General features: G+C 36.4%; 1 protein-coding gene across 2 annotated transcripts in view; it reads right to left on the bottom strand.

Annotated features, from left to right (window-relative positions):
- Positions 1 to 27,744, bottom strand: part of DCBLD2 (discoidin, CUB and LCCL domain containing 2) — a 91,279-nt gene that overhangs the window by 37,258 nt on the left and 26,277 nt on the right. For both annotated transcript variants that reach the window (XM_027581810.2, XM_027581809.2), the window contains one exon: positions 8,195 to 8,332. In XM_027581810.2, coding sequence (XP_027437611.1) covers positions 8,195 to 8,332 — 138 coding nt within the window. The remainder of the gene's footprint in view (positions 1 to 8,194; positions 8,333 to 27,744) is intronic.

Genomic DNA, 27,744 nt, shown 5'->3' with positions numbered 1-27,744 from the left:
TATAAGGTGGTATCTCAATGAGGTTTTGATTTGAATTTCCCTGATGGTTAATGATGATGAACATTTTTTCATGTGTCTGTTAGCCATCTGCATGTCTTCTTCAGAGAAGCGTCTTTTCATGTCTTCTGCCCATTTTTTGACTTATTTGTTTTTTGGGTGTTGAGTTTGAGAAGTTCTTTATAGATCTTGGATACCAGCCCTTTGTAGTGTCATTTGCAAATATCTTCTTCCTTTCCATGGGTTGCCTCTTTGTTTTGTTGACCGTCTCCTTTGCTCAGCAGAAGCTTTTTATCTTGATAAAGTCCCAAAAGTTCATTTTCCCTTTTGTTTCACTTGCCTTTGGAGATGTATCTTGAAAGAAATTGCTGTGGCTGATGTGAAGAGGTTACTGCCTATGTTCTCCTCTAGGATTTTGATGGATTCCAGTCTCACATTGAGGTCTTTTACCCATTTTGAGTTTATCTTTGTGTATGGTATAAGTTTACAATTGTTAGATCTTCTTGTTAGATAGACACTTCAATTAAGATATAGTGTCCTTCCTCATCTATTATTACATTCTTTGGTTTAAAATCTAATTTGTCTGAAATAAGGATTGCTACTCCAGCTTTTTTTGGATGTCCATTAGCATGATAAATGGTTTTCCACCCCCTCACTTTCAATCTGGAGGTGTCTTTGGGTCTAAAATGAGTCTCTTGCGGACAGCTTTTCAACAGGTCTTGCTTTTTTATCCAATTTGATACCCTGTGTCTTTTGATTGGGGCATTTAGCCCATTTACATTCAGAATAACTACTGAAAGAAATGAACTTAGAGCCATTATATTATCTGTAAAGTCTCTGTTCCTTTCTGGTCTATGTTAACTTTTGGGCTCTCTCTTCGCTTAAGGGATCCCCTTTAATATTTCTTGTAGGGCTGGTTTAATGATCACAAATTCTTTCAGTTTCTGTTTGTCCTAGAAGCTTTTTATCTCTACTTACATTCTGAATGACAGACTTGATGGATAAAGTATTCTTGGCTGCATATTTTTCTCATTTAGCATCTTGAATATATCATGCCAGTCCTTTCTGGCCTGCCAGTTCTCTGTGGATAGGTCTGCTGCCAATCTAATGCTTCTATCCTTGTAGGTTAGGGACTTTTTGTCCCTACTTGATTCAGATTTTCTTTTTGTCTCTGAAATTTGCAGGCTTCACTACTATATGTTGGGGTACTGATCTATTTTTATTGATTTTGAGGGGGTTCTCTGTGCCCCTGGACTTGAATGCCTGTTTCCTTCCTCAGATTATGGAAGTTCTAAGCTATAATTTGCTCCAATAGACCTTCTGCCCCCCCTTTCCTCTCTTTCTGGGATCCCAATTATTCTAATATTGTTTTTCCCTTATGGTATCACTTATCTCTTGAATTCTACTCTCATGATCCAGTAGTTATCTTTTTCTCAGCTTCCTTATTCTCCAACATTTTGTCTTCTATATCACTAATTCTCTCTTCTGCCTCATTTATCCTAGGAGTTAGAGCCTCCATTTTTTATTGTACTTCATTAACAGCCTTTATTTCAACTTGATTAGATTTTAGTTCTTTTATTCCTCCAGAAAGGGATTCTCTAGTGTCTTCTATGCTTTTTTTCAAGTCCAGCTAGTATCTTTATAACTGTTATTCTGAACTCCAGTTCATGATACTCTATGTGGATAATCTGAAAGACTCCACCTCAAAATTGCTAGAACTCATACAGGAATTCAGCAAAGTGGCATGATATAAAATCAATGCACAGAAGTCAGTTGTATTTCTATACACTAATAATGAGAGAAAAGAAAGAAATTAAGGAGTTGACCCCATTTACAATTACACCAAAAACAATGAAATACCTAGCAATAAACCTAACCAAAGAGGCAAAGGATCTGTACTCAGAAAACTATAGAACACTCATGAAAGAAACTGAGGAAGACATAAAGAAATGGAAAGACATTCCATGCTCATGGATTGGAAGAACAAATACTGCTAATATGTCAATGCTACATAGAGCAATCTATACATTCAATGCAATCCGTATCAAAATACCATTGACTTTTTTCACAGAGCTGGAACAAATAATCCTAAAATTTGTATGGAACCAGAAAAGACCTCGAATAGCCAAAGGAATGTTGAGAAAGGAAACCAAAGCTGGTGGCATCACAGTCCCAGACTTTAAGCTCTATTACAAAGTTGTCATCATCAAGACAGTATGGTACTGGCACAAAAACAGACACATAGATCAATGTAACAGAATAGAGAATCCAGAAATGGACCCTCAATTCCATGGTCAACTAATCTTTGACAAAGCAGGAAAGAATATCCAATGGAAAAAAGACGGTCTCTTCAACAAATGGTGTTGGGAAAATTGGACAGCCACATGCAGACGAAGGAAACTGGACCATTTTCTGACACTATACACAAAAATAGACTCAAAATGGATGAAAGACCTCAATGTGAGACAGGAATCCATCAAAATCCTTGAGGACAGCACAGGTAGCAACCTCTATGAATTTGGCCACAGCAACTTCTTGTTAGACAAAGGCAAAAATGATCTATTGGGACTTTATCAAAATAAAAAGCTTTTGCACAGCAAAGGAAACAGTCAACAAAATCAAAAGACAACTGACAGAATGGGAGAAGATATCTACAAATGCCTTATCAGATAAAGGGCTACTATCCAAAATCTATAAAGAACTTATCAAACTTAACACGCAGAGAATAATCTAATTAAGAAATGGGCAGGGGCACCTGAGTGGCTCAGTCATTAAGCATCTGCCTTCGGCTCAGGTCCTGGGATCGAGCCCTGCATCAGGCTCCCTGCTTCTGCCTCTCCCACTCCCTCTGCTTGTGTTCCTTCTCTGGCTGTGTCTCTCTCTGTCAAATAAATAAAAAAATCTTAAAAAAATCTTAAAAAAAAAAAAGAAATGGGCAGAAGACATGAAAAGACACTTCTCCAAAGAGATACAGATGGCTAACAGACACATGAAAAAATGCTCCACATCACTTGGCATCAGGGAAATACAAATCAAAACCATGATGAGATACCTCCTCACACCAGTCAGAATGACTAAAATTAACAAGTCAGGAAGTGACAGATGTTGTTGAAGATGGGGGGACAGGGGAACCTTCTTACACAGTTGGTGGGAATGCAAGCTGGTGCAAGCACTCTGGAAAACAGTATGGAGGTTCCTCAAAAAGTTGAAAATAGAGCTACCCTATGACCCAGCAATTGCACTACTAGGTATCTACCCCAAAGATACAAATGTAGTGATCCGAAGGGGCACGTGTGCCCCAATGTTTACAGCAGCAATGTCCACAATAGCCAAACTATGTTAAGAGCCCAGAAGTCCACCAACAGATGAATGGATAAAGAAGATGTGGTATATATGTACAATAGAATATTACTCAGCCATCAAAAAAAAAAAATGAAATCTTGCCATTTGAAACAATGTGAATGGAAATAGAGGGTATTATGCTAAGTGCAATAAGTCAATCAGAGAAAGACAATTATATGACCTGATTCATATGTGGAATCTAAGAAATGAAACAGAGGACCACAGGGGAAGGGAGAGAAAAATAAAACCAGATGAAATCAGAAAGGGAGACAATCCATAAGAGACTCTTAATCATAGGAAACAAACTGAGAGAAGGAGGGTAGGAGATGGGGTAACTAGTGATGGACATCAAGGAGGGCATGTGATGTAATGAGCACTGGGTCTTATATAAGACTTATGAATCACTGACCTCTACCTCTGAAACTAATAATATACTATATGTTAATGAATTGAATTTAAATTAAAAATATATTAAAAAATAAATGAATAAATCTTTAAACAAAATTTCAATTTCAGAAAGTCTAGTTGGAATCTGATGTAATTATACCAACTCAGAGTAGAAATATCGGTCCTCTAATAATTACTGCATGTGCTAATAGTTGTTTTAATTTGTCTTTCCTTGCTATCCAATGGGGAAACAGAAAAACTTTTCACTGGCAGATATAATCTTTCAAAATTGAGGTTTACAGGTAAAAATTAAAAGAGATAACTGGTAATGGAAAAGAGTGTATACTACTGCTCAAAGATCATTAAACCTAACTGAAAGGAATAGAACCATGAAATTTATGAAAACTGGACACAAAAGCAAAGAGGACACCAAGTAAAGTGCCCTAGACACAACCTGGGTATTAAAGGAGTTCCAATTCATACAAGAGGGCTTGTGTCCAAAGCCTCTTACTACAACTGAAACTCATATAGGAAGAATCCTAATTCTTTAAAATGTTTTCTTGTAGAAGATATGTCTGTTTCTCAAGTCTTTAGACAGATTAGAATCTGGCTTAATTCTAGAGTTATATTTGTAACAAGACCTCTTAATTCAATCATTTCTGACCCAGTGTCCTCTAACAGCCTCTCCAATGGACTCCCTACTATTATTCCTCACTGTCTTCAACCGACTCTTCACAGAGCAGGGAAGATCATAAGAATAAACAAAAACACAAATCCAGTCATACCACTACTCAGCTCTAACAGCTTCCACACACTCTTTGGAATAAGCTCCAACCCTGACACTTTCTACAAGTACCTGAATAACGTGACGTACTCACCACACAGTCAATGCCACCTTAGCTGTACCAGCTTCTTTTCTGGCTCCTCCAAAGCTCCTTCCCACCACAGGGCTTTTGCATCTTTTGTTCTCTTCCCTAGAATGTTTTTCTTTTTCTTCTTTGTCTATCTAGAACCTCCCAATTGATCCTTCAGTTCTCTGCTTAAAAGCGACTTCCTGTAAGAATTAGGCTCTTTATAATCTCCCACTCCTCCCACCCTTCTGGCCTCCTATTGTTGGAACTTGACCTTCATCATACTTGTCATAACTGCAATTGAGCTACCATGTATTTAATGTCTTTTCCCAATCCTGTACTGTAAGCCCCATGAAGAGATAATTGTGTCTTATTTACTGCTGTTTTCCCAGTGCTGGGCATATTGCAGGAAATAAGGCACTGAAGGAAATATAATTTTGCTATGTGCTTTTGCATAAAGGCATGAAAATTAGTCTATCTCACACAAAATCATGACTCTATCAACAATACATAGTATAAAATTAACAAGTGTTTGTGAAAGCTTAACAAAGAAGCTGTTGAAGCAAAATTTTTCACAATCTTTTCATTCCCAAATACTCTAAATTTCCAATTAGGTTGCTAAGCTGGGAACATGTAGTGATGTTCCTTGAAAATATTCACAGAATTCAGTGTGACAGCAAAGTTTCCTGGATGGAAACAAACTGAAGCTCTCAACCAAAGCCAATGAGCATTCAAATGAGTGAGTCATTAAAAGAAATTGTGTCTGAAAGGCCACCCAAGAAGAAATGGTAAGAAATTCAACCAGGGGGCGCCTGGGTGGCTCAGATGGTTAAGTGTCTGCCTTCAGCTCAGGTCATGATCCCAGGGTCCTGGGATCGGGTCCCACATCGGACTCCCTGCTCCTTAGGAGCCTGCTTCTCCCTCTGCCTCTCTCTCTCATGAATAAATAAATAAAATCTTAAAAAAAAAAAAAAGAAATTCAACCAGGGTTCTCTTGGATTTAGCCAATTCACTTATAACTTCAAATAAAACAAATGCTTCACAGAGGCAAGGATATGCAGAAACGTAAGTAAAAACTCAGGAGAGACCTATGAAATGAGGACTTCTCATGATTCTGCCCTTACTATAAAGAAGTTCCTGATGATGGTAGATATTTCAAAAAACTATGGCATCTAAGACTCATCTAAATTAGTGACATAACCATTTGAAATTTGGCAGGCATATGTAAGTCTACAACATACTGATTCTGTTATCCGAGATCACTGTCAACTCTTAAACTTTAATAGAGGACATTTAGGTTTCTGTAGAATAAAAAGGTCCATAATTTAAACATCCAATGTAAAAAAATTTTTTTTAAATGAAGGGATATTTATTTTCAAGAAACCTTAACAAGGGGCATCTGGGTGGCTCAGTTGGTTAAGCAGCCGACTCTTGATTTCAGCTCAGGTCATGGTCTTGGGGTCCTGGGATCCAGCTCCATCTCGGGCTCCACCCTAAGTGGGGAGTCTGCCTGAGGATTCTCTCTCTGTCCCTCTGCCCCTCCCCCTACTTGTGTGTGTACATGTGTGTGCGTGCACTCTCTCTCTAAAATAAATAAATCTTTAAAAAGAAACCTTCAACTCAATAAATAATGAAGAGAGTAAGGGGAAAATATGAAGAAAAAAATTAATATGTTAAGCTGATACCAAGAGGAGGAAACTCAAGGAGAATAAGCAGCACATGAATTGTATATTTTCTATCCTCTGATCTATCAACTCCAGACTTTCAAGAAATAAAACTGAAAGAATGAGAATCTACCATCATCTCCCTCAGTGTTTTTTATCTTACTCTCCTGATGGTGGGGAATGAGTGTGTGTGTGTGTGTGTGTGTGTGTGTGCGCGTGTGTGTGTGTGTGTACGGTGGTGAAAGGAGGAAACTGACATTTGTTTCTTGCCTATGGTGTCTTGTGCTTACAGACCCTACACATGTATTAGAGTCCGTCTTCATAACCAACCCACGGAGGTTACAGAAGTGAAATGACTGGCCAGCAATCACCTGGCGAGCATGTGGCAGAGGCAGGGGTGCTCCTCCCACACCACCACGCTGCCCTACTTGCTCTGGTTCTGTAGGAAATATCATTCATTTAGTGTAATGTTTCCAGTTTTTCTCCTTTCCATTATTCCATCCAAACGAGTCTTCTTTCTCACTCTCAGAGCAATTTTATTAGCTTCCCACTTTGTTCCATAGCTCAGAAATCAGGAAAAAGTAAACCTTTCTTCCCACACAACAGCTGCTTCTCTACCACATTCTAAATGGAACTGTTAATGAGTCCTATGGTGTTTACCCCACGCCCACCAGAGCTGAGATGGAGCAGCTTGCACTGCCCTCAGTCATTCTCAGTGCCCAACATTCGTACACCTAGGACATTCTTAGTTAAATCATTGTTCAGTATCAAAATAATCATCTATTTTCTAATTTAAATGATTGCTTTGTTTGACATATCCTTCCATTAGTAGTACTTCTTAAAACTTTCCTACCACAGTGCTCCTAAGAGCAGAGGAAACAAATCCATGCCACAGTAGCCAAAACTCATGAGAGATTTTATTCAAGTCTTGCATTTTGTTTTAGAAATTCAAGTAAATTTTGCATTCTATTCCACTCAATAGCCTTGCTTTTAAGGGTTTTTTTTTAAGATTTTATTTATTTATTTGACAGAGAAAGAGAAAATGAGAGAGGGAACACAAGCAGGGGGAGGGAGTGGGAGAGGGAGAAGCAGACTTCCCGCCGAGCAGGGAGCCGATGTGGGACTCGATCCCAGGACTCTGGGATCATGACCTGAGCCGAAGGCAGACATTTAACAACTGAGCCACCCAGGTGCCCAATAGCCTTGCTTTTAATTTTCCCCCTTGAGACTATCCACATTAACAATCTAGCAAATATCTCAGGTTTATTTTGTAGCATCTCAGCACTCCCAAGCATACTCCTGGTGGAGAGAGAATCTATTCTTTTGAGAAGAATGGTAATGTGGTCTTTAACACAGTACTATGAAATGGTAAGCTGTGGATAACAAAGCTTTAAATTTGTATGACACATTTCAATAACTGATAGATTTTTATTTTTTTTATTTTTATTAAAGATTTTATTTATTTATTTGACAGAGAGAGAGAGAGAGAGCAAGAGAGGGAATACAAGCAGGGGGAGTGGGAGAGGGAGAAGCAGACTCCCCGCCGAGCGGGAGCCCGATGCGGGGCTTGATCCCAGGACGCGGGGATCATGAACTGAGCCGAAGGCAGATGCTTAACGACTGAGCCACCCAGGCGCCCCTGATAGATTTTTAAAAAGTTATTGTCATTTGTGTTCCAATCTTATAAAAGTGAAAAATCAGTATTTCCTCTACCATGCAAAGGGAAGTGTATGGAATTTATATAAATGTTAGTATATGGAATTTATATAAATTTAATATATTCTAATTTTTAGAATTCTGAAACTAATTTTATTTGTAAAATTTATATATGTGCTATTAACTGTTCAGTCTTTCTCCTCTATTCTAATCTCAAATAAATACTAGAAGAAACACTTCATTTTTATTTTTAGAAATTGTAAAATGTGGAAGTTGTGGTATAAAGTTGAAAATTACCTTGTTTTTCTATAACTGAGTATGAGGCCAAAAATCCTCGTCCAGAAACATGGATTCCACTCATGAACAGCACTGTAATTTCATTGCTTTTTGATTCAATTGAATGGTTCATCTGCAATCCCAGACCACAGTATTTGCCTAGTAATGAGAAAAAAAAAAGGTATTTGTTATGACTCTCATAAATTCAGTAATATTTACAATGTAGGTAAGAGCATCAGAATAATATACCAAACTGGACATTAAAGAGAAAATGAGGCCTAGAATGTTTAGTGATTAAAAATCACATTACTCTGAAGAAAAAAAATGCCAAGTAATAACTGTAAATTTAAAGGGAAAAAAATGGTACAGGCATCAGTGATCTTACAAAGATTCAGTTTCTTGTGAAAGACATTTCTTGTATACTCTATAATAGTTGTGAGGAATTAAAAAAATTATCTTAAAGCATTTCATGCATGCAGGTGGCTCATGAACAAATGTATAGTTAATCAGCAATATTCTTAACATACTCCCCACAAGGTGCCCCTAGATTCCTGGGCTTAGGGCACCCCTTAAACCTTTTTCAAATTCCCCTCAATTTTTCTCCCAAGGATTCCTGAACTTTTAGTCAATCCCTTTAGGTGATCATGCCCAGTGCTACAGCTTTAACTATGCTCTGACAATTCACATACACCTCTACCCGGGCCTTTTCTCTTAAAGTTTAGGGGTATATATCCAACTGCCAACTTTTATCCTTTAATGTCTAATAGACATATAAAAATAACATACCCTCAATACAGATTAATAAAAGGGAAAAAGAAAAAAATTAGAGCAAAATATCCACCAATAACAAAAATGCATTTTCTTATGTGCTTGGTAACCTAACAAATTCTGAATAAAGAATAACATTCCAAAATGTTTTAGGTTGTGGCAACATCATTCTAGAGCAAGAGTAATGTGTACTTCCACAAACACCATTTTTAAGGACTACATATGATTTTGTGAGTAAACTATCCTAAGGGATCAAGAAAACCCCAACAGAACTGGTAAGGGAGTTTAACAATGTCACAGGATCAATATACAAAAATTATATTTCCACATACTAGTCACAAATAATCTGAAGTGAAATTTTTAAAACTTCATAACAGCATCAAAAATATTAAAATATTTAGGGATAAATGTTTAAAAAAGAAATTCAAGGCATGCCTGGGTGGCTCAGTCAGTGAAGTATCCGACTTGATTTTGGCTCAAGGTCATGATCTCAGGGTTGTAGGATCAAGCCCTTTATTGGGCTCTGCATTGGGTGTGGAACCTGCTTAAGATTCTTTCTCTCTGCCCTAACCTCCATGCTCGTGGCACTCAAAAAAAAAAAAAAAAAAAACCAAAACCAGTATACTAAAAAATAGAAAACACTGCTGAGAAAAATTAAAGGAAAACTAAATAAAATGGGAGACAGACCAAGTTCATGAACTGGAAGACTCAATATTGTTAAGATGTCCATTCTCCCAACACTGATTTATTGATTCAATGCAATCCCTATCAAAATTCTAGTTTTTTTTTCTTTTATAGAAAATAACAAGTTGAGGCTAAAATGTATATGGAAATGCAAAGGACAAAGAATAGCCAGAACAGTGTAGTGAAAAAGACAGTTGAAAGACTACTATAACCTGATTTTAAACTTACTATAATATTACAGTAATCGAGACAGTGTGATACACTGTAATGGCAAATACAGATATATCTAGATCTTTATATCTATGTCTACACCTATATCTATATGTATTTCAGTGGAGAACAGAGTTCAGAAATAAACCCACATACGTGGTCAACTGGTTTCTGACAAAGGCATGAAGGTAATTCAATAGAGAAAGGATAACTCTTTCAACAAATATACTAAACCAGGTGGATATCAATATGCAAAAACAAATAAAGTTAGAACTTTACTTCAAGTCAAAATGGATTACAGACCTAATTATAAGAGCTAAACTTCTAGAACTCTTACAAGAAAACACAGGAGAAATCTTTGTGACTTTGGGCTAGGCAAAGATTTCTTAAATCCAACACCAAAAGGAAAGTCCATTAATGAAAAAAAATGAGTAATTTACACTTATCAAAATTTAAAATGTTTCCTCTTCAAAAGACACCATTAAGAAAAAGAAAAGGCAAAACACAGACTGGGAGAAAATATTTACACAACATTAATCTGATAAAGAATTCATATCTGAAATGTGTAAAGAATTCTTACAACTCAATCTCATCTTGTAAAATGGGTGAAAGATTTCAATAGCCACATCTGTAAGACTTTATTTATTTATTTTGAGAGAGAGAGAGAAAGAGAAAGCATGATCAGGGGCAGAGGCAGAAGGAGAGGGAGAACCAGACTCCCCACTGAGCGGGGAGCTCAATGCAGGGCTCGAGTCCAGGACCCTGGGATCATGGCATGAATTGAAGGCAGATGCTTAACTGACTGAGCCACCCAGGTGCCCCAAATAGCCACATCTATAAAGAAGACCTACCAAATGGCAAATAGGCACATGAGAAGATGCTCAAGAGCATTAGCCATTAGGGAAATGAATATTAAAACTACGAGATATCATGACACTCTAAAATGGCTATAATCAAAAAAGACTGACAATACCAAATTTATTGGTGAGGATGTGGAGAAACTGATACCTTCAAACACTGATGGTAGAACTGTAAAATGACATAGCCATTTTCGGGAAGCAATTTGGCAGTTTCTTAAAATGTTAAGTATAAATATAGATATGTATATATATCTCACACAATTCAGCAATTCCATTTCTATTATCTATCCAAGAGGAAAGAAACCACATGTCCACAGAAGGGCTAGTCAAATGGTCACAGCATCATTTCTCACATTTGCCCCAAACAAAAACAACTTAATTGTTCATTAACTAATGGGAAAAAAAAAAATGTGGTATATATTCATACAAAGAACTACTACTCACCAAAAGACAGAAACGAACTAATGATATATGCAGCAACATGGATGAACCTCAAAAACATTATGCTAAATAGAAGAAACAATTTATGATATTTCTAGAAAAGACAAAAAAAATTAGAAATAACAGATCAGTGGCTGCCTGGAAATGGGGGTAAAGTGGGAACTGACTACACATAGGCACAAGGGAACTTTTTGGTGTGAAAGAATTTCAAAAGAAATTTCATAAGAAACATTGAAACAATGTGTATTGTCAGAAACCATCAAGTGTTTGATGCAAAAAAAAAAAAAAAAAGTTCAGAGTCAGACACAGCAGAAAAAGGCCTTCAGAGATCTATTCCAAGCTGCTGACAGCTGAAAAAACTGAAAATCAAACGCATGGGTGAATTGTCCAAAATAACACTACTTGTTAGAGGTGAAATCAGTACAGAATCTTTTGTCCCATTTTGTCCCATGCTTTTTTCTTCCACACACTACTTCCCAGTAATGGGGTTGACACTTTCCCTGGGGCTTCAAGGAGAAGCCTTTAACAACAGCATCATCTCCCTGGTAAGGGATTTGGGGTAGCACTTGCGGACCTCCACGGTGTCTGCAGTGGTCTAGCTGCTGTCTCCTTTCCACCCACAGCAACAACACCCTTGTGTTCTTTCCCTCATCATCCAGCAACAGTCTCATTCCTTAACTAAATTAGTAAATGCTTCAGCTTGTCTTTTTGTATAAACCATCATCTTGTAATACTACTTTTGCCCTTAACTGAATTATTTAAATCTATGCCACCTTCATTTTGAGAAAATTGCTAAGAGACTACTCTTTCCATTTCACTCTAAAACCATTTTTTATCGAATCAATGTTTCCAAAAGATCATATATAAGTAGAATTGTGGCATTCAGTCGTATTCTTAAAAATGAATTTTTTTTTTTTAAAGATTGTATTTATTTATTTGAGAGAGAGAATAGCGAGGGGAAGAGCAGAGGAAAAGGGAGACACAGACTCCTTGCTGAGTATGGAGGCCAACGTGCAGGGCTCGATCCCAGGACCCTGAGATCATGACCTGAGCTGAAGTCAGATACCCAACCAACTGAGCCACCCAGGCGCCCCCAAAATGAGTTATTCTTTACAACTGTTCTTTCCCCTGCCAATGAAAAAGTACTATAATTGTTTTAAATACATTTCATAATTTTGTATTTTATGTGTTAGACCTAAAACCAGGTAATTCTTTTTTTCCAGAAAATGGAAATGATTTAACCCTAAAGCCATACTGACAGTTGTCAGTTAAAACAAAACCCCAAATTCTAAAACATCTAGCACTGTCTATAGATTTTATACATAGAACTTTTCTTTCAAGACATAATTCTCCAAAGCTTTACAATTTCTGAATTAAGAAAATTAGCTTATGTATGTTATAATTGTATAAAAACTTTTAGGATGAGCAGAGAAATTAGTTTGTTCTAAGAATAATTTCAGCCCACATATGAATAGAATAACATATAAGACATAGAAATCATATTTCATTCTACGTATCATTGTGTTTTAGATTATTTTTTTCCCCTCAACTTGGAAAGGTTAAGTTCAATTTTTCTGTCCTGCAGTCAGATTCACCAGATATAAACTGACAAAGAAAAGGCCCTCAAAAAAAAGGCCGTCAAACAAATTTTCTCCCCTTGAGGCACAGAAAACTATAGAATACATGCTATTATGTCTTACAGTGAACTATACATCCATAACCTTAGCGTTACAGTGAACTACATCCATAACCTCAGCATCTGTATTTTTTTTGAAAGATTTATTTATTTTAGAGGAGGGGGCAGTACGTGCACACACACTCTTGAGAGGGGAGAAGTGCAGCAGGAGAGGGAGAGACAGAATCTCAAGCAGACTCCACATTGAGCCAGAGCCCCAACTCTGAGATCATGACCTGAGCAGAAACCAAGTGTCAATGCTTAACCGCTGGAACCACTCGGGCGCCCCAGCATAAATGGTTTTAAAGTGATAGTATGGCTCTTCTGTCATATAGAACTTTTAGAAAAAGGTTGCAAACAAAAAACAACAACCAAAAGAACTAATCTAAAAATAACAAGGAATATGCTACATTTATAAAATTAAAAAAAAATCCACTTAATTGAAAGCCAAGAACATTCAGTCTATAACTTCTCGACTTATTTAGCATTTAATAAATAAATACCAAACATCAAGGCATGTGCATGAGCATACACACTTCGTCTTAGGTAACAGGGTGTTCAACATATGTTTTTTGCTCACCCTTTATTTCTTTAAAAACAACTACTGTGGAAAAGGCTTTCTAATCCTAAATATGAGATGCAATTTAAATAAAAATTAATATTAACTTTATTAGTAAAAATATCAAAAATTTTAACATTCAAGCAAAATAACATTCAAAAAGTCCTGTAACAGTTACTATCTGCATCTACCAAAAGAAAAGATGATTAAATCTTCAGACTTTTTCAATACTAAATAACTCAAAAATATACTGGTAAATAGAATAAATATTAAATACTGTATTATTTTTAAATACTAAGTATTTTCAAATAATGACCTAACATTAAAAACAATAACTTAAAATTGATGTTATTCCACATCTTATCTTAAATATTAAAAATACCTGAAGCTATATAATTTGTTAGCAAAGCCAGATGTGTGCAGAGCCAGCGCCCATCACATTAAATCTTAGAGGCCAAATGGGAATTGGTAAAGGTAAGAGAATTAGAATCTCTACGTAAGTCAGTTAACACTTGTAAACGTGAACAAGTTTCACCTGGGCAGCACTAGCTGTTCTTTGTCACTTAAGGATCTATGTATATGTGTGATTTTATTACAAGGCTGATTAAGGACCTCATGAGGTACAAATAATGACTTTTCAGATACTCTTAGGTACAAATGAAAAAGATCCTACTTAAAGAATATTATCATGCCATGCAAAGGTGTCTTTATAAAAATTTTATCATGTATACTAATACTAGGAAATCCCAAATTATTAGATTGAACTTGGAAGTGCTCTAAAAAATTTAAAAAACTGACAAAAATATATTCTTGAAATAAAACAATGTTTAAAAAAGTTTTTCCAACCCTTTCAATATGGACAGAATAATAAAGGTATTTCCTATTAGCACTACAGCTTTACCTCCTGTTTCTTCAGTCATTTGGAGTTACCTTGTCCTCTGAAATGTGAATATATTCAATCTGTGGTAGAAATAAAACTTCTTAAAAAACTACCCTTCAGTGAAACTCAAAAGGCAGTAAGTGCTAAAGAACAGACCATCTCAATAAAAAAAAGAAGAAGAAAAAAAGAAGAGTGCAGTGGCTGACTTTGTAGGTGCTTAAGTGAGTTCAATATATACCAGATAAACACCTCCTTCACATCTTATTCCCAGCCAAAATGAATGTCTCTCTCCTCACTTGGTTGTCCTTTGATCAAAGGTTTTACCCATTATACAAGTAATGCAAGCACTTAGCAAAATACTCTGGGAAAGGAAGAAGAAAATTCATTCCTAATCTGGGCAATATATCTTAATCTGGGCAATGTACCTTAATCTGGGCAATGTACTAGTTATTTCTTCAATTCCATTTTCCTAGTTTGGCCATTCAAAGGTACTCCTAAATCAACATAAATCATTTAATTGTTAACAATTATAGGTTCTACTGATGGCTCTCAAACCCCGCCAACATCTCTAGAAGTTTCTCATGGACAAAATTAGGATTTCAAAAAATATAATGGACATATACACAAAATTATAAATAAAAAAGTTAATCAAGTATTTTAATCACCATAAGACCTATGAAACACTGGTTTTAGTCTAAAAGAATCCAAGATCCAGGCAAATAAAAGTGTTTAAAAAATCATTACTCTTAGGAAACTAGAAAAATTCAATCCAGAGTAAGAAAAAAAGATATAAGGATTAGAGCAGAAACCAGTGAAATTGAAAACAGGAAATCAATAGAGAAAATTAATAAAGCCAAAAGCTGGTCCTTTGAAACAAAAGTCAATAAGCCTCTAATAAGGCTAATTAAGAAAAAAAAGAGGACACAAATCACTAATATCAGAAATGCAAGTGTGGACAACATTACAGACCCAACAGTCATGAAAAAATAATAAAGGAATACTATGAACAAATCTATGCCCACAATTTGTTAACCTAGATGAAAGGAACAGGTTCCTTGAAACACATAATTTGCCAAAACTCAAATAAGAAGAAATAGACAATCTGAGTTTTTATTTAATTTCTATTTAAGAAATTGAATCAATAATTAATAATCTTTCAAAAGAGAAAGAACTGGGCACAAATGGGTTCAGAGATTTTTACCAAACATTTAAGGAAAGGTTATACCAATTCTCTACAATCTCTTTCAGACGGCAGAAGCAGGGGAATACTTCCTAACTCATTCTATAAGGCTAGCCCTACCATAAAACCAAAATCAAACATACTACGTAAAATGAAAACTACGGGTCATTATTTCTCATGGAATAGACATAAAAATTCGTAACAAAATACTAAGAAATCAGGGGTGCCTGGTTGGCTCAGTCGGAAGAGTATGCTACTCTTAATCTCAGGGCTGTGAGTTCGAGCCCCACAGTGGGTGTAGATTACTTAAAAATAAAAATCTTTAAAAATTATTAAGAAATCAAATCCAACAATGTATTAAAAAGAATTATACACCATGATCAAGTGTGATTTATCCCAAGTTTGCAAGGTAGGTTCAACATTTTAAAATAATGAAATCCATCACATCAACATGCAAAAAAAGAAAAATATTGTGATCAAATCAATAGATGCAGAAAAAGCATTTGACAAAACCCAACATCCATTCATGATACAAACTCTCAGTGAACTAGAAATAGAGGGGAACTTCCTTAGTTTAATAAAGAGGTATTTACAAAAAACCTAAGCTAATATCATACTTAATACAGTGAGAAATTCAGAGCTTTTCCAGTAAGATCAGAAACAAGGCAAGAATGTCCCCTCTTACCACTCCTCTTTTACATCATACTAGAAGTATTAGTTAACACAGTAAGACAAGGGGGAAAAAAGTACCAGATTGTAAAGGAAGAAATAAAACTGTTCACAAATGATAGGATTAGCTATGTAGAAAATCCAAAAGAATTGAACAAAAAACTCCTCTATTAAGCAATTATACAAGGTTGCAGAATACAAGATTAATGGATAAAAGTCAATTGCTTTCCTATATACTGACAATAAAAAACTGGAATTTGAAATTAAAAACACAATACCATTTATATTAGCACCCCCAAAATGAAATAGGGGTAAGTCTAATAAAATATGTGCAAGAACTATGTGAGGAAAACTACAAAATTCCAAGAGTGAAATAAATGGAGAGATGTTCCATGTTCATGGAGAGGAAAACTAAATATTGTCAAGATGTCAGTTCCTGCCAACTTTATAGACTGAAAGCAATCCAAATCAAAATCCTAACAAGTTGGGATAATTGGATATTTACATGTAAAAGAATGAAATTGGACTCCTATCTCATACCACTCACAAAAATTAACTCAAAATGGATTAAAGACTTAAATGTAAAACCTGAAACCATGAAACTTCTAGAAGAAAACATAGGAATAAAGTTCCTTGACATGGGTCTTGGTAAGGATTTTTTTTAATATGACACCTAAAGCACAAGCAACAAACTAAAAGATAAATAAGAGGGACGGTATCAAACTAAAAAGCTGTACAACAAAAGAAACCACCAACAAAGTGCAAAGACAATCTATGGAATGGAGACAAAAATATCGGTTAACCATTTATTTGTTAAAGGGTTAATATCCAAAATATATAAAGCACTTCTATGACTCAAAGCAAACAACTGCAACAACAACAAAACCCAATTAAAAAATGGGCAAAGGACCTGAACAGGCACATTTCTCCAAAGATGATCTATGAAAGGCCAACGGGTACCTGAAAAGATGCTCAACGTCACTAGTCATTAGGGAATCACAAATGAAAAACACAGTAGGATATCACCTCATGTCTGTTAGAATGGTCATCATCAAAAAGGTAAGAGACAGGGGCGCCTGGGTGGCTCAGTTGGTTAAGCGACTGCCTTCAGCTCAGGTCATGATCCTGGAGTCCCAGGATCGAGTCCCGCATTGGGCTCCCTGCTTGGCAGAGAGTCTGCTTCTCCCTCTGACCTTCCCCCCTCTCATGCTCTCTCTCTCTCTCTCTCTCATTCTCTCTCTCAAATAAATAAATAAAAAGATTAAAAAAAAAAAGGTAAGAGACAACAAATGCTGGTGTGAATCTGGAGAAAAGAGAACCCTGTACACTGTTTGTGGGATTGTAAACTAGCACAGTCACTACAGAAAACAGTATGGAGAATCCTCAAAAAAAAAAATAGAACTACCATATGATCCAGCAATTCTATTTTTGGTAATTTATCCAAAGCAAATAAAAACACTAACTCAAAAAGATATTTGCACCCCCACATTCATAGCAGCATTATTTATAATAGCCAAGATATGGAAACCACTTAAGTGTCCAACCATGGATGAATGGATACATATACATGCAACAAAATACTATACAACAAAGTATCATTCAGCCATAAAATATGAGGAAATCTTACCATTTGCGACAACAATGATGAACCTTAAAGACATTATGCTACATGAAATCAGATAAAGACAAATACTGTATGATCTCACTTATATGTGTAATCTAAAAACCCCCCACCAAACTCACAGAAAACAATATCAAGCTTATGGGTACCAGAGGCAGATGCACCTATGGGTGGGGGTAGGGGGAGTAGGAAATGATGGATGTTAGCTGAACCTACTATAGTAATCATTTTACAATATATGTAAATGAAACCATCATCCTATACAGCTTAAATTTATATAGTGATGTATGTCAATTATTTCTCAATAAAACTGGAAAAAAAATCCCAGTGAGTTATTTTTTGGCTATCAACAAAATGATTCTAAAGAATTTATGGAGGGACAAAAGACCCAGAATAGCAAATATAATACTGAAGAAAAACAAAGTTGGAGGAATGACACTACCCATTTTCAATACTTACTATAATGCTACAGTAATCAAGACAGTGTGATATTGGTGAAAGCATAGACAAATAGATCAGTGAAAAAGAAGAGAGTCCAGAAATAAATCCACATAAATATGGTCAACTGATCTTTGACAAAGGACCAAAGGCAATACAATGGAGCAAAGATAGTATTTTCAACAAATGGTGCTGGCACAACTGGACAGCCATATGCAAAAAAATGAATCTAGACACAGACCTTATACCCTTCACAAAAATTAATTCAAAATGGATTACAAACCTAATAGTAAAATGCAAAACTGTAAAACTCCTGGAAGATAACACAGGAAAAAATCTGGATGACCTTGAGTAGGATGATGACTTTTTAGATAGAACTCCAAAAGGCACGAAATAACTGATAAGGTGGACTTCATTAAAATTAAAAACTTCTGCTCTGGAAAGACAATGTAAAAAGAATGAGAAGACAAGCCACAAACTGGGAGAAAATATTTACAAAATACACAGGTGATAAAGGACACATCTGATAAAGGACTCTTATCTAAAATATACAAAAAACTCTTTAACACTCAATAATAAGAAAACCCGAAATAAAAATAGGCCAAAGACCCCGACAGACACCTCACCAAAAATATACAGATAAGAAGCATATAAAAAGATTCACTACATTATATGTTATCAGGGAAATGTAATTAAAACAATGAAATATCACTATATACCTATTGGAATTTAGAATGGTCAAAATCCAGAATACTGACAACACTAAATGCTGATGAAAATGTAGAGAAACAGGAATTCTCATTCTTTATTGGGAAAACAAAATGGGGGATTCTTTTTGGGATTTCTTACAAAACTAAAAAGTCCCACCATACAATCCAGCTATCACATTCTTGGATACCTACTCAAAGGAACTGAAAATTGATGTCCATGGAGAAACCTATACACAGATGTCTATAGCAACTTTATTCATAAATTGCTAAAGTTTGGAAGTAACTAGGATGTCCTTTAGTAGGTGAATGGATACATCCAGATGATGAAATGTTATTTGATACTAAAAAGAAATGAGCTATCAAGCCATGAACAGACATGAACTTTAAATGCACATTACTAATTGAAAGAAGAGAGTCTGAAAAGACCGCACATTGTTTAATTGCAATTATATCACCTTCTGGAAAAACAAAACAATAAAAAGATTTACAGTAGAAGACAATAAAAAGATCAGTGGTTGTCAGGCATTGGGGGAAGAAGGATGAATAGGTAGAGCACAGAGGGCTTTAGAGTAGTGAAAATACCACAATGATGGATATAAGTCACACATTTTTCAAACTTAGAGAATGTGCAACACCCACACAGACACATCATTAGCCATCAAAGAATGCAAATCAAACCCCAATGAAATACCACTTCATACCCACTACAATGTGAAGAAAGAACAAGGATCTGGAAAAACTGAAACCCTACTACAATGCTAGTAAATGGTGCAGTTGCTTTGGAATAGTCTAGCAGTCCTTCAAACGGTTAAACATGGAGTTACCATGTGACCTAGCAACTGTACTCCCAGGCATATACCCAAGAGAAATGCAAACATAGGTCCACAAAAAAACTTGTAAATGATACTTCAGAGCAGCATATTCATAGCAGCTAAAAATTACAAACAATAACCAGTATCCTGGAGTTCCCAGGATAAACTGTCATGGAGAGGTGGTGATAAATCTGAAAGAAAGAACAACGTAACCTTTTGGAAACAGAAGGAATTTTGAGAATTGAAAATATCTATTCAGAGTCTGCTGAAAAAGAGAAGTGTCTCTTGTCTTTTGGGAGAAGGAAAGGATGTAACTTAATGGGAAGAAGTACAAGATATAAGTGGGTCATCTGTGTGGAGTCCTGGGTGCTGGAGAGGGTTTGGGTGCAGTGTTGTCAACCCCCTGGGAAACGTAAACCACAGCAGGGTGTAAGGAAGCCTTGGAGGAGAAAGTGGCTAAGGACTCCAAGTGCGCTCCACAGGAAATGGAGGTAAGGGCCTCAGGAAAACGTGGTAGGAGCTAGAACCAATGATCTCTGAAATAATTCTTTCTAAGTGGATAAGCCATAGGATATGTGACTATTTCCTCTATCATGGAAATTTAGGTTTCCAATTTTTCCATATTTTAGATAATGATGTAATAGATGTATTTACAGATACAACTTGTTCCATACTTAAAATAATTACTGAGGCCAGATTTTTTTAAATGAAATTACAGGATCATGTTACTTTCCAAAAGTTAAACTAACTTACACTCCTACCATCAATATAGGGTGTTTATTTCAAGGCAGCCCTTGTATCACCTTTTTTCCAGTTTATAAGTGCTTTTAAACAATCTGTAAACTTTTTTTTTTAACAATCTGTAAACTTTACAAAAATTTAGAATAATGTAAAAAGAAAACAATAAAAAAACAATAATCTTTCTCACATAATCCTATTATACCAAGATAATAGCTAATACCAGTTGGGAGGATACCTCTCTGCCCAGGTCTCTCCATCTGTTAAATAAAAACAATAGTGTTTATCTTCTAGGGATATAGTCATCATTAAATGAACATAAATGTGTATATAGACTGCATACACATATGCACAAGCATCGTATTACCTAGCTCTTCATTCATCCATTCACGCACTGTTTCTCTGTGACTTTAACATGAACTATTCCTACTAAACTGCTTTTCAGAAAGGCTGTATCAATTTATTCTCCCCACACTGCCCTGTAGAGATAAAAGAAACTAGTAATCTGTTGTTTTCTTAATTAGTGAAGGTGAACTTTTCCAGTGTGCGCTTAGTTTAAAATTTCTTCTGGTATGTGACACTCTTACGCTTCTAGAGTATTTTCTTACCAGTATCCCTGCCTTTAAAAATTTTTTTAACATCTGTATATTGCATATATGGTAAGAGGGAGATTTTCCTGGGTTGGCCTGACCTAATCCGTTAGGCGTTTTAAAAGCAGAGTGCTTTCTCTGGTTAGTCACATAACTGGAAATTAAGAGAGAATGGTGAACACTCCACGTGGCCTCTAGGAACTGAAAACAGTCTCTGGGCAATAGGCAGCAAGAAAATGGGGACACCAGTTTTACAACTACAAGACAGTAGTAGTAGATTCTGTCAACAGTCAGTGAGCTTGAAGAGAACTCAGCGTCAGATAGGAACCACATCCCCAGGTGACTACCTTGATTCCGGCCGGGCAGGCAAGACAATCCAGTCATGCCAAACCCAGACCTCTGGTCTACAGAAACTGAGATAATAAATTATGCTATTTTAAGCTGCTGGGTTTGTGATAATATTATAAAACAAGAGAAAGCTAATACAGCCAGAAATTTACTTTGGTGTAGCAGCATACGTCATTTTATTGCGCTTTGCAGATACTGCCTTTTTTCTTACCGGCCGAAGGTTTGTGACAATCCTGCATCTAGCAAGTCTGTTGGCACCATTTTTTCAACAACCACTACTCACGTTGTGTCTCTGTGTCACGTCTTGTAATTCTTGCAATTTTTCAAACTTTCTCATTATTGTTACATTTGTTATGGTAATCTGTGATCTGATGTCACTATCATAATTATTCTGAGGTGCCATGAAACCCACGTGACGTCACTATCATTATTCTGAGGTGCCACGAAACCCCGTGACTGGCAGACTTAATACATGTGTGCATTCTGGCTGCTCCACTAGCCAGCCATTGCCCATCTCGCTCCTTCTCCTCAGGCCTCCCTTTACCCTGAGACACAACAATATTGAAATTAGTCCCACTAATAACCCTTCAATGGCCTCTAAGCATTCAAGTGAAAAAGTCACATCTCTCTCACTTTAAATCAACAGCTAGAAATGACCAAGCTTAGTAAGAATGCATGTCAAAAGCGGAGATACGTTGAAAGACCTCTTGTGCCAAATAGCCACACTGTGAACACAAAGGAAAAGTTCCTGAAGGAAATTAAAAGTGTTATTCCAGTGAACATGTAAATGATAAGAAAGTGGAACAGCTTCTTGCAGATGTGGAGAAAGTTTCAGTGTTCTGAAGAAAAGATCAAACCAGACACAACATCCCCTTAAGCCAGAGCTTAACTCCCTTTAAATCTGTGAAGGCAGAGAGAGGTGAGGAGGCCGCACAAGAAAGGTGGGAAGCTAGCAGAAACTGGTGATAAGTTTTAAGAAACCACCTCTAGACCAAAAAAGTGCCAGGTGAAGCAGCAAATGCTGACATAGAAGCTGCAGCAAGTTGTCCAGAAGATCTAGCTCAGATCACTTAAGAAGGTGGCTACACTAAACAACAGATTTTCAGCGTAGACAAAACAGCCTCCTATTAGAAGATGCCATCTAGGACTTTCATAGATAGAGAGGAGAAAACAATGCCTGGCTTCAAAGCTTCAAATACACTACCTCTCCTAATAAGGGGCTAAGGCAGCTGGTGACTTTAAGCTGAAGCCAATGCTCATTTCATCATTCCCCAAATCCTACGGCCCTTAAGAAGGATGCTAAGTCTCAGAAGTACAGGTCTGGGATTCACAGACCTGTACCTCTGAAACAAATAATACATTATATTTGGGAAAAAAAAAAAAGATAGTAGGAAGGGAAAAATGATGAGGGAGAAATCGGAGGGGGAGATGAACCATGAGAAACTACGGACTCTGAGAAACAAACTGAGGTTCTGGCGGGGGTGCGGGGGAATGGGTCAGCCTGGTGATGGGTATTAAAGAGGGCATGTTCTGCATGGAGCACTGGGTGTTATATGCAAACAATGAATCATGGAACACTACAGCAAAAACTAATGATGTACTGTATGCTGATTAACATAATAAAATGAAATTAAAAAAGAAAAAAAGGATGCTAAGTCTACTCTGCCTGTTCACTAGAAATGGAACAACAAAGCTTAGATGATAGAACATCTGTATGCGACATTGTTTGTTGAACATTTTAAGTCCACTGTTAAGACCTGCTGCTCAGAAAAAAAGATTCCTTTCAAAATATGACTGTTCACTGACACTGCACTTGGTCACTCAAGAGCCCTGATGGAGATGTACAATGAGATGAATGTTGTTTTCATGTCTGCTAACAGAACACTGATTCTGCAGCCCATGGATCAAGAAGTGATTTTGACTTTCAAGTCTTATTAAGAAATCCATTTCATAAGGCTACAGGTGCCATAGACAATGATTCCTCTGATGTATCTGGGCAAAGTAAACTGAAAACCTTCTGGAAAGGATCCACCATTCTAGATGCCATTAAGAACATTCATGATTCATGGGATAAGGTCAAATTATCAACATTAATGAGTTTGGAAGGAGTTGATTCCAACCCTCCTAGGGGACTTAGAGGGGTTCAAGACTTCCATGGAGGAAGTAGTTGCAGATGTGGTGGAAATAGCAAGAGAACTAGAATGACAAGTGGGGCCTAAAGATGGGATTGACCTGATGCAATTTCATGATGAAACTTGAATGTATGGGGAGTTGCTTCTTAATGGATGAGCAAAGAAAGTGGTTTCCTGAGATGGAAACTACTCCTGGTGAAGACGCCGTGAAGATTATTGGAATGACAACAAAGAACTTAGAAAAGTTTATAAACTTAGTTGACAAAGCAGTGGCAGAGTTTGAGAGGATTAACTCCAACTTTGAAATAAGTTCTGCTGTGGGTAAAATGCTATCAAATAGCATCAGGCTATAGAGAAATCTTTTATGAGAGGAAGAGTCAATTGCAGCAAATTTCACTGTTGCCTTATTTTAAGAAATTGCCACAGCCACTCCAGCCTTCAGCAACCCCCACCCTGGTCAGTCAGCAGCCATCAACACTGACACAAGATCCTCCACCAGCAAAAAAACTGACTTGAAAGACTGAAAGCGCAGATGATAGCTAGCATTTTTTAGCAATCAATATTTTTAAATTAAGGCATGTACATTTTTTTTAGATGTAACACTACTGTACACTTTATAGTATAATGTAAGTGTAACTTTCATACGCACTGGGAAACCAAAAAATTCATTTGACTCACTTTATTCCAATACCTGCTTTCCTGCAGCAGTAGAGAACTGAACCCACCATATCTCTGAGGTATGCCTGTATAGTAACACTCTCCCGCTCTCAGATGATCAAATCCGGGGAAGTACACAAGGTAGAATCTACCTAGGCTTGAGCCTGGATCACATGTATTTTACTTGGCCTCTTGGCCTATACAATCTGGGGTCTACACTATTTCAAAAATAATTCAATTGGTTGCCAAGATTTAAAAATCTTTAAACTTCGCATAAATTCTGAATTTGTCTTTTCTTGAAAAAATCACAAGTGAAAAAAGTAAGGAAACCTGGGCCAGTTCTCCAAATGGTTGTACCTAAGTAATGGCTGTCCCCTTTAAAAAGAGAGAGTCATACTCCAGTTTGCTACAGTCTCCACCACTCCCTAAAGTCTCTGATCCTGAAGCTCAGTTATCATTTGTCAGGGCAATGCTGTTACTATACTCAGTCCATTTCACTCATTTATTTTGTGTGTCTATCCTCTGCTGGCAGTGAGTTTGTATCCTCTTGCCTAGAGCTTAGAGTTATTAAGGTTATCATGTGTTTTTCAAAGTCTATATTAACCATACTTTTGGTAGATGATAAACAGCAACAAACCCTGGAAGTTGTTAAATTAAAATATTTTGTATTCAGAAGAGAGAAGAAATCCCTCTGAATTGAAATAGATTAGAGGTAGTGTTAATACTGCCACAAAACTTAAGGAATTTGATTTAAGTTCTCAACTAAAAGGAAGATCATTTAGCCTATGGAGAGATCTGCCACCGAACAACACTCTTCTTACAAACTCACAACTTAAAAAGAGAAGATGGGGGTGGGGAGTTATTTGCTAGAGCAAAAAGCACATCAACTGTGTCCACCTCCAAGAGATACAACAAGATGGAAATGGAGTTTGCTTAGGGCAAGATCACTCTTAATTTTACAAACAAACAGGATTTAGGGTATGGCCTTTTTAGTGCCTACATACAGAAGCACTTCTAATTGCAAAAACAAAATTCCAAATTTGGAACGTTCAAAGTAATTAATAAATAAAGTGAGCCCCTGAATATCCAGGCACTGAGAGAGGTATGCAGCAGGAACTCAGTGATGAAACTAGACTGGCACACTGTTGCCCCTTGGAAAGCTTAGGCAGGGACAGGGCAAACGCACACTGAAGCCCCTAAAATACAGAAGAGGCCATTTTAACACCCAGAAAATGTTTAGAGAAGAAACTATCATTAAGTAATGTCCATCAATACAGTTTCTTTAAGAGTCGGGCTTCAAGAGGGAGATGGAGTTGTAAAATCAGCCCTCTGTCTTACAGTGATTTCATGTTCTCTTTTGCATGACTAAGATGCCTTCCCATAATGATCTGCTTATATTGTGACTAACAATACATTGTTTTTGGCTGAATTTAGCACTACTTTTAATCTGCTTCAACAAAAACTTTACCTGCATAGATAATCATGGAGGGTACAGATATAATTTCCTTTAAACAATTAGGCTATAAAGCAGGGCACTTGCTATGATGAGCACTGGGTGTTGTAAGTGATACTATCACTGAATTCTACTCCAGAAACCATATTGCACTGTATGTTAAAACTACCTAAAATTTAAATTAAAAATAAAAATAAAAATTATACCAAAAAAATAAAATGTATCCATCATAAAAAATAAAAATAAAAAAATATAAACAATTAGGTTACTGAGTATATACTTAAAAGAACAAGTAACAAATATTTACCATCTTTAAAAAGGAGTAGCAATGGGGCGCCTGGGTGGCTCAGATGGTTAAACATCCACCTTCGGCTCAGGTCATGATCTCAAGGTCCTGGGATGGAGGGCTCTATGCTCAGCAAGGAGTCTGCTTTCCCCCCTGTCTCTGCCCTTTCCCCCCAGCTCGTGCATGCACACACACTCTCAAATAAAATCTTTAAAAAAAATTTTCAAATTAAAAAATAAAATAAATAAATAAAAGGAATAGCAGTATCACCAATAATGGATTTGTCTTTCCTTCTAAAAGACAGTGGTGACTACTTTAAAAGTGTATTTTTCTACTTCATTAAGTCATTATGGATTTTGATTTCAGGGAATATGGGCTTACTTCACTGTTGGTTTTTTTTTTTTCATGAATAAATGACACATGCAGTATTTGTACATTTAAAAATAAAGTCCATATGGGAAATGTACTTTGACACTTTCACTCCTATTTTCCACCTCATACACAAAAATTAATTATGGATTGACTGAAGATAATATGTGTAGAAAGGAAAACAATAAAGCTTTTAGAGGAAAACCTTGGGAACAACTTCATGACCTATGAGTGGGCAAAGATTTTAAAAGAACACAAAAAATGGTAATCCTAACTGGAAAAAAAAATTAATAATTGTGAACATTAAGTTAAAATTAATGTCTATCAAAAGGTACCAATAAGGGAGGTAGAAAGAAAAGCCAAAGAAAGGGAGAATATATATTTTAATACATATCCCCCAAAGAACCCATACCAGCATAAAGAATTCCTACAAGTAAGAAAATGATCACCCAAATGCATAAAAAAATTCAACACTTCTCATAAAAGATATTCAAATGGCTAACATAGGAAAAGAGAACAGTATCATTAGGCATCAGGGAATGCAAAGCAGAGCTACAATGTGGTATCAGTACACACACACACACACACACACACACACACACACACACACACACACACACACACACACACGAATGGTTAAAATGGCAAAAGTAGAGACAAGTAACTGCAACTCTCATACCCTCGTGGTGGGTATAAACTGATACAGCCACGAATGCATTTGTCAGTATCTACTAAAGCTGAACACATGCACACCCAGTGACCCAGCAACTCCTCTTCCAGATGTAGAATTGTACATCCGCATTCACCAAAAGACAGGTAAGAAAATGCTCACAGCAAACAGTGATAGCTAAGAACTGGTTATATGGTAGATATACCTTAATTTCCTTACTGTTAGAAATTTAGATTGCTTCCAATTTTTCTAATAGTGAATAATGTTGGAATAGACATCTTCCTAACACAACTTTTATTTTTGAAATATTTCCTTAAGAATGATTCTTAATATATACTTCCAGACTGCTAAGTAAGCTATACCAACTAAGAGAGCCTCAATAAAAAAAAAAAGTACCAATTTCACTACACCCATGTCAACATGTTTTGTTTTGTTTTTTTACTAATTCAAAATTCGAGGGAATATACTTAGTTTTAAAAAATTTGCATTTCTGGGGCGCCTGGGTGGCTCAGTTGTTAAGTGTCTGCCTCCGGCTGGGGTCATGATCCCAGGGTCCTGAGATCAAGCCCTACATTGGGCTCCCTGCTCCGAGGGAAGCCTGCTTCTCCCTCTCTCACTCCCCCTGCTTGTGTTCTCTCTCTGTCTCTCTCCCTGTGTCAAAATAAATAAATAAAATCTTTAAAAAAAATAAAAATTAAAAAAAATAAAATTTGCATTTCTTTGATTATAAGCACAGTTGCCTCCTCCAGTAATCTCTTCCAGAATGGCAGGCTGGACAAAAGAACACACAACTTTTTATTAGTATCCATGATGGTGGCCAA

Source organism: Zalophus californianus, chromosome 1 (genome assembly GCF_009762305.2).
Source record: "Zalophus californianus isolate mZalCal1 chromosome 1, mZalCal1.pri.v2, whole genome shotgun sequence".
Taxonomy (NCBI): domain Eukaryota; kingdom Metazoa; phylum Chordata; class Mammalia; order Carnivora; family Otariidae; genus Zalophus; species Zalophus californianus.
The sequence above is the reverse complement of the archived record's forward strand: the minus strand, read 5'-3'. Positions and strand labels throughout refer to the sequence as shown.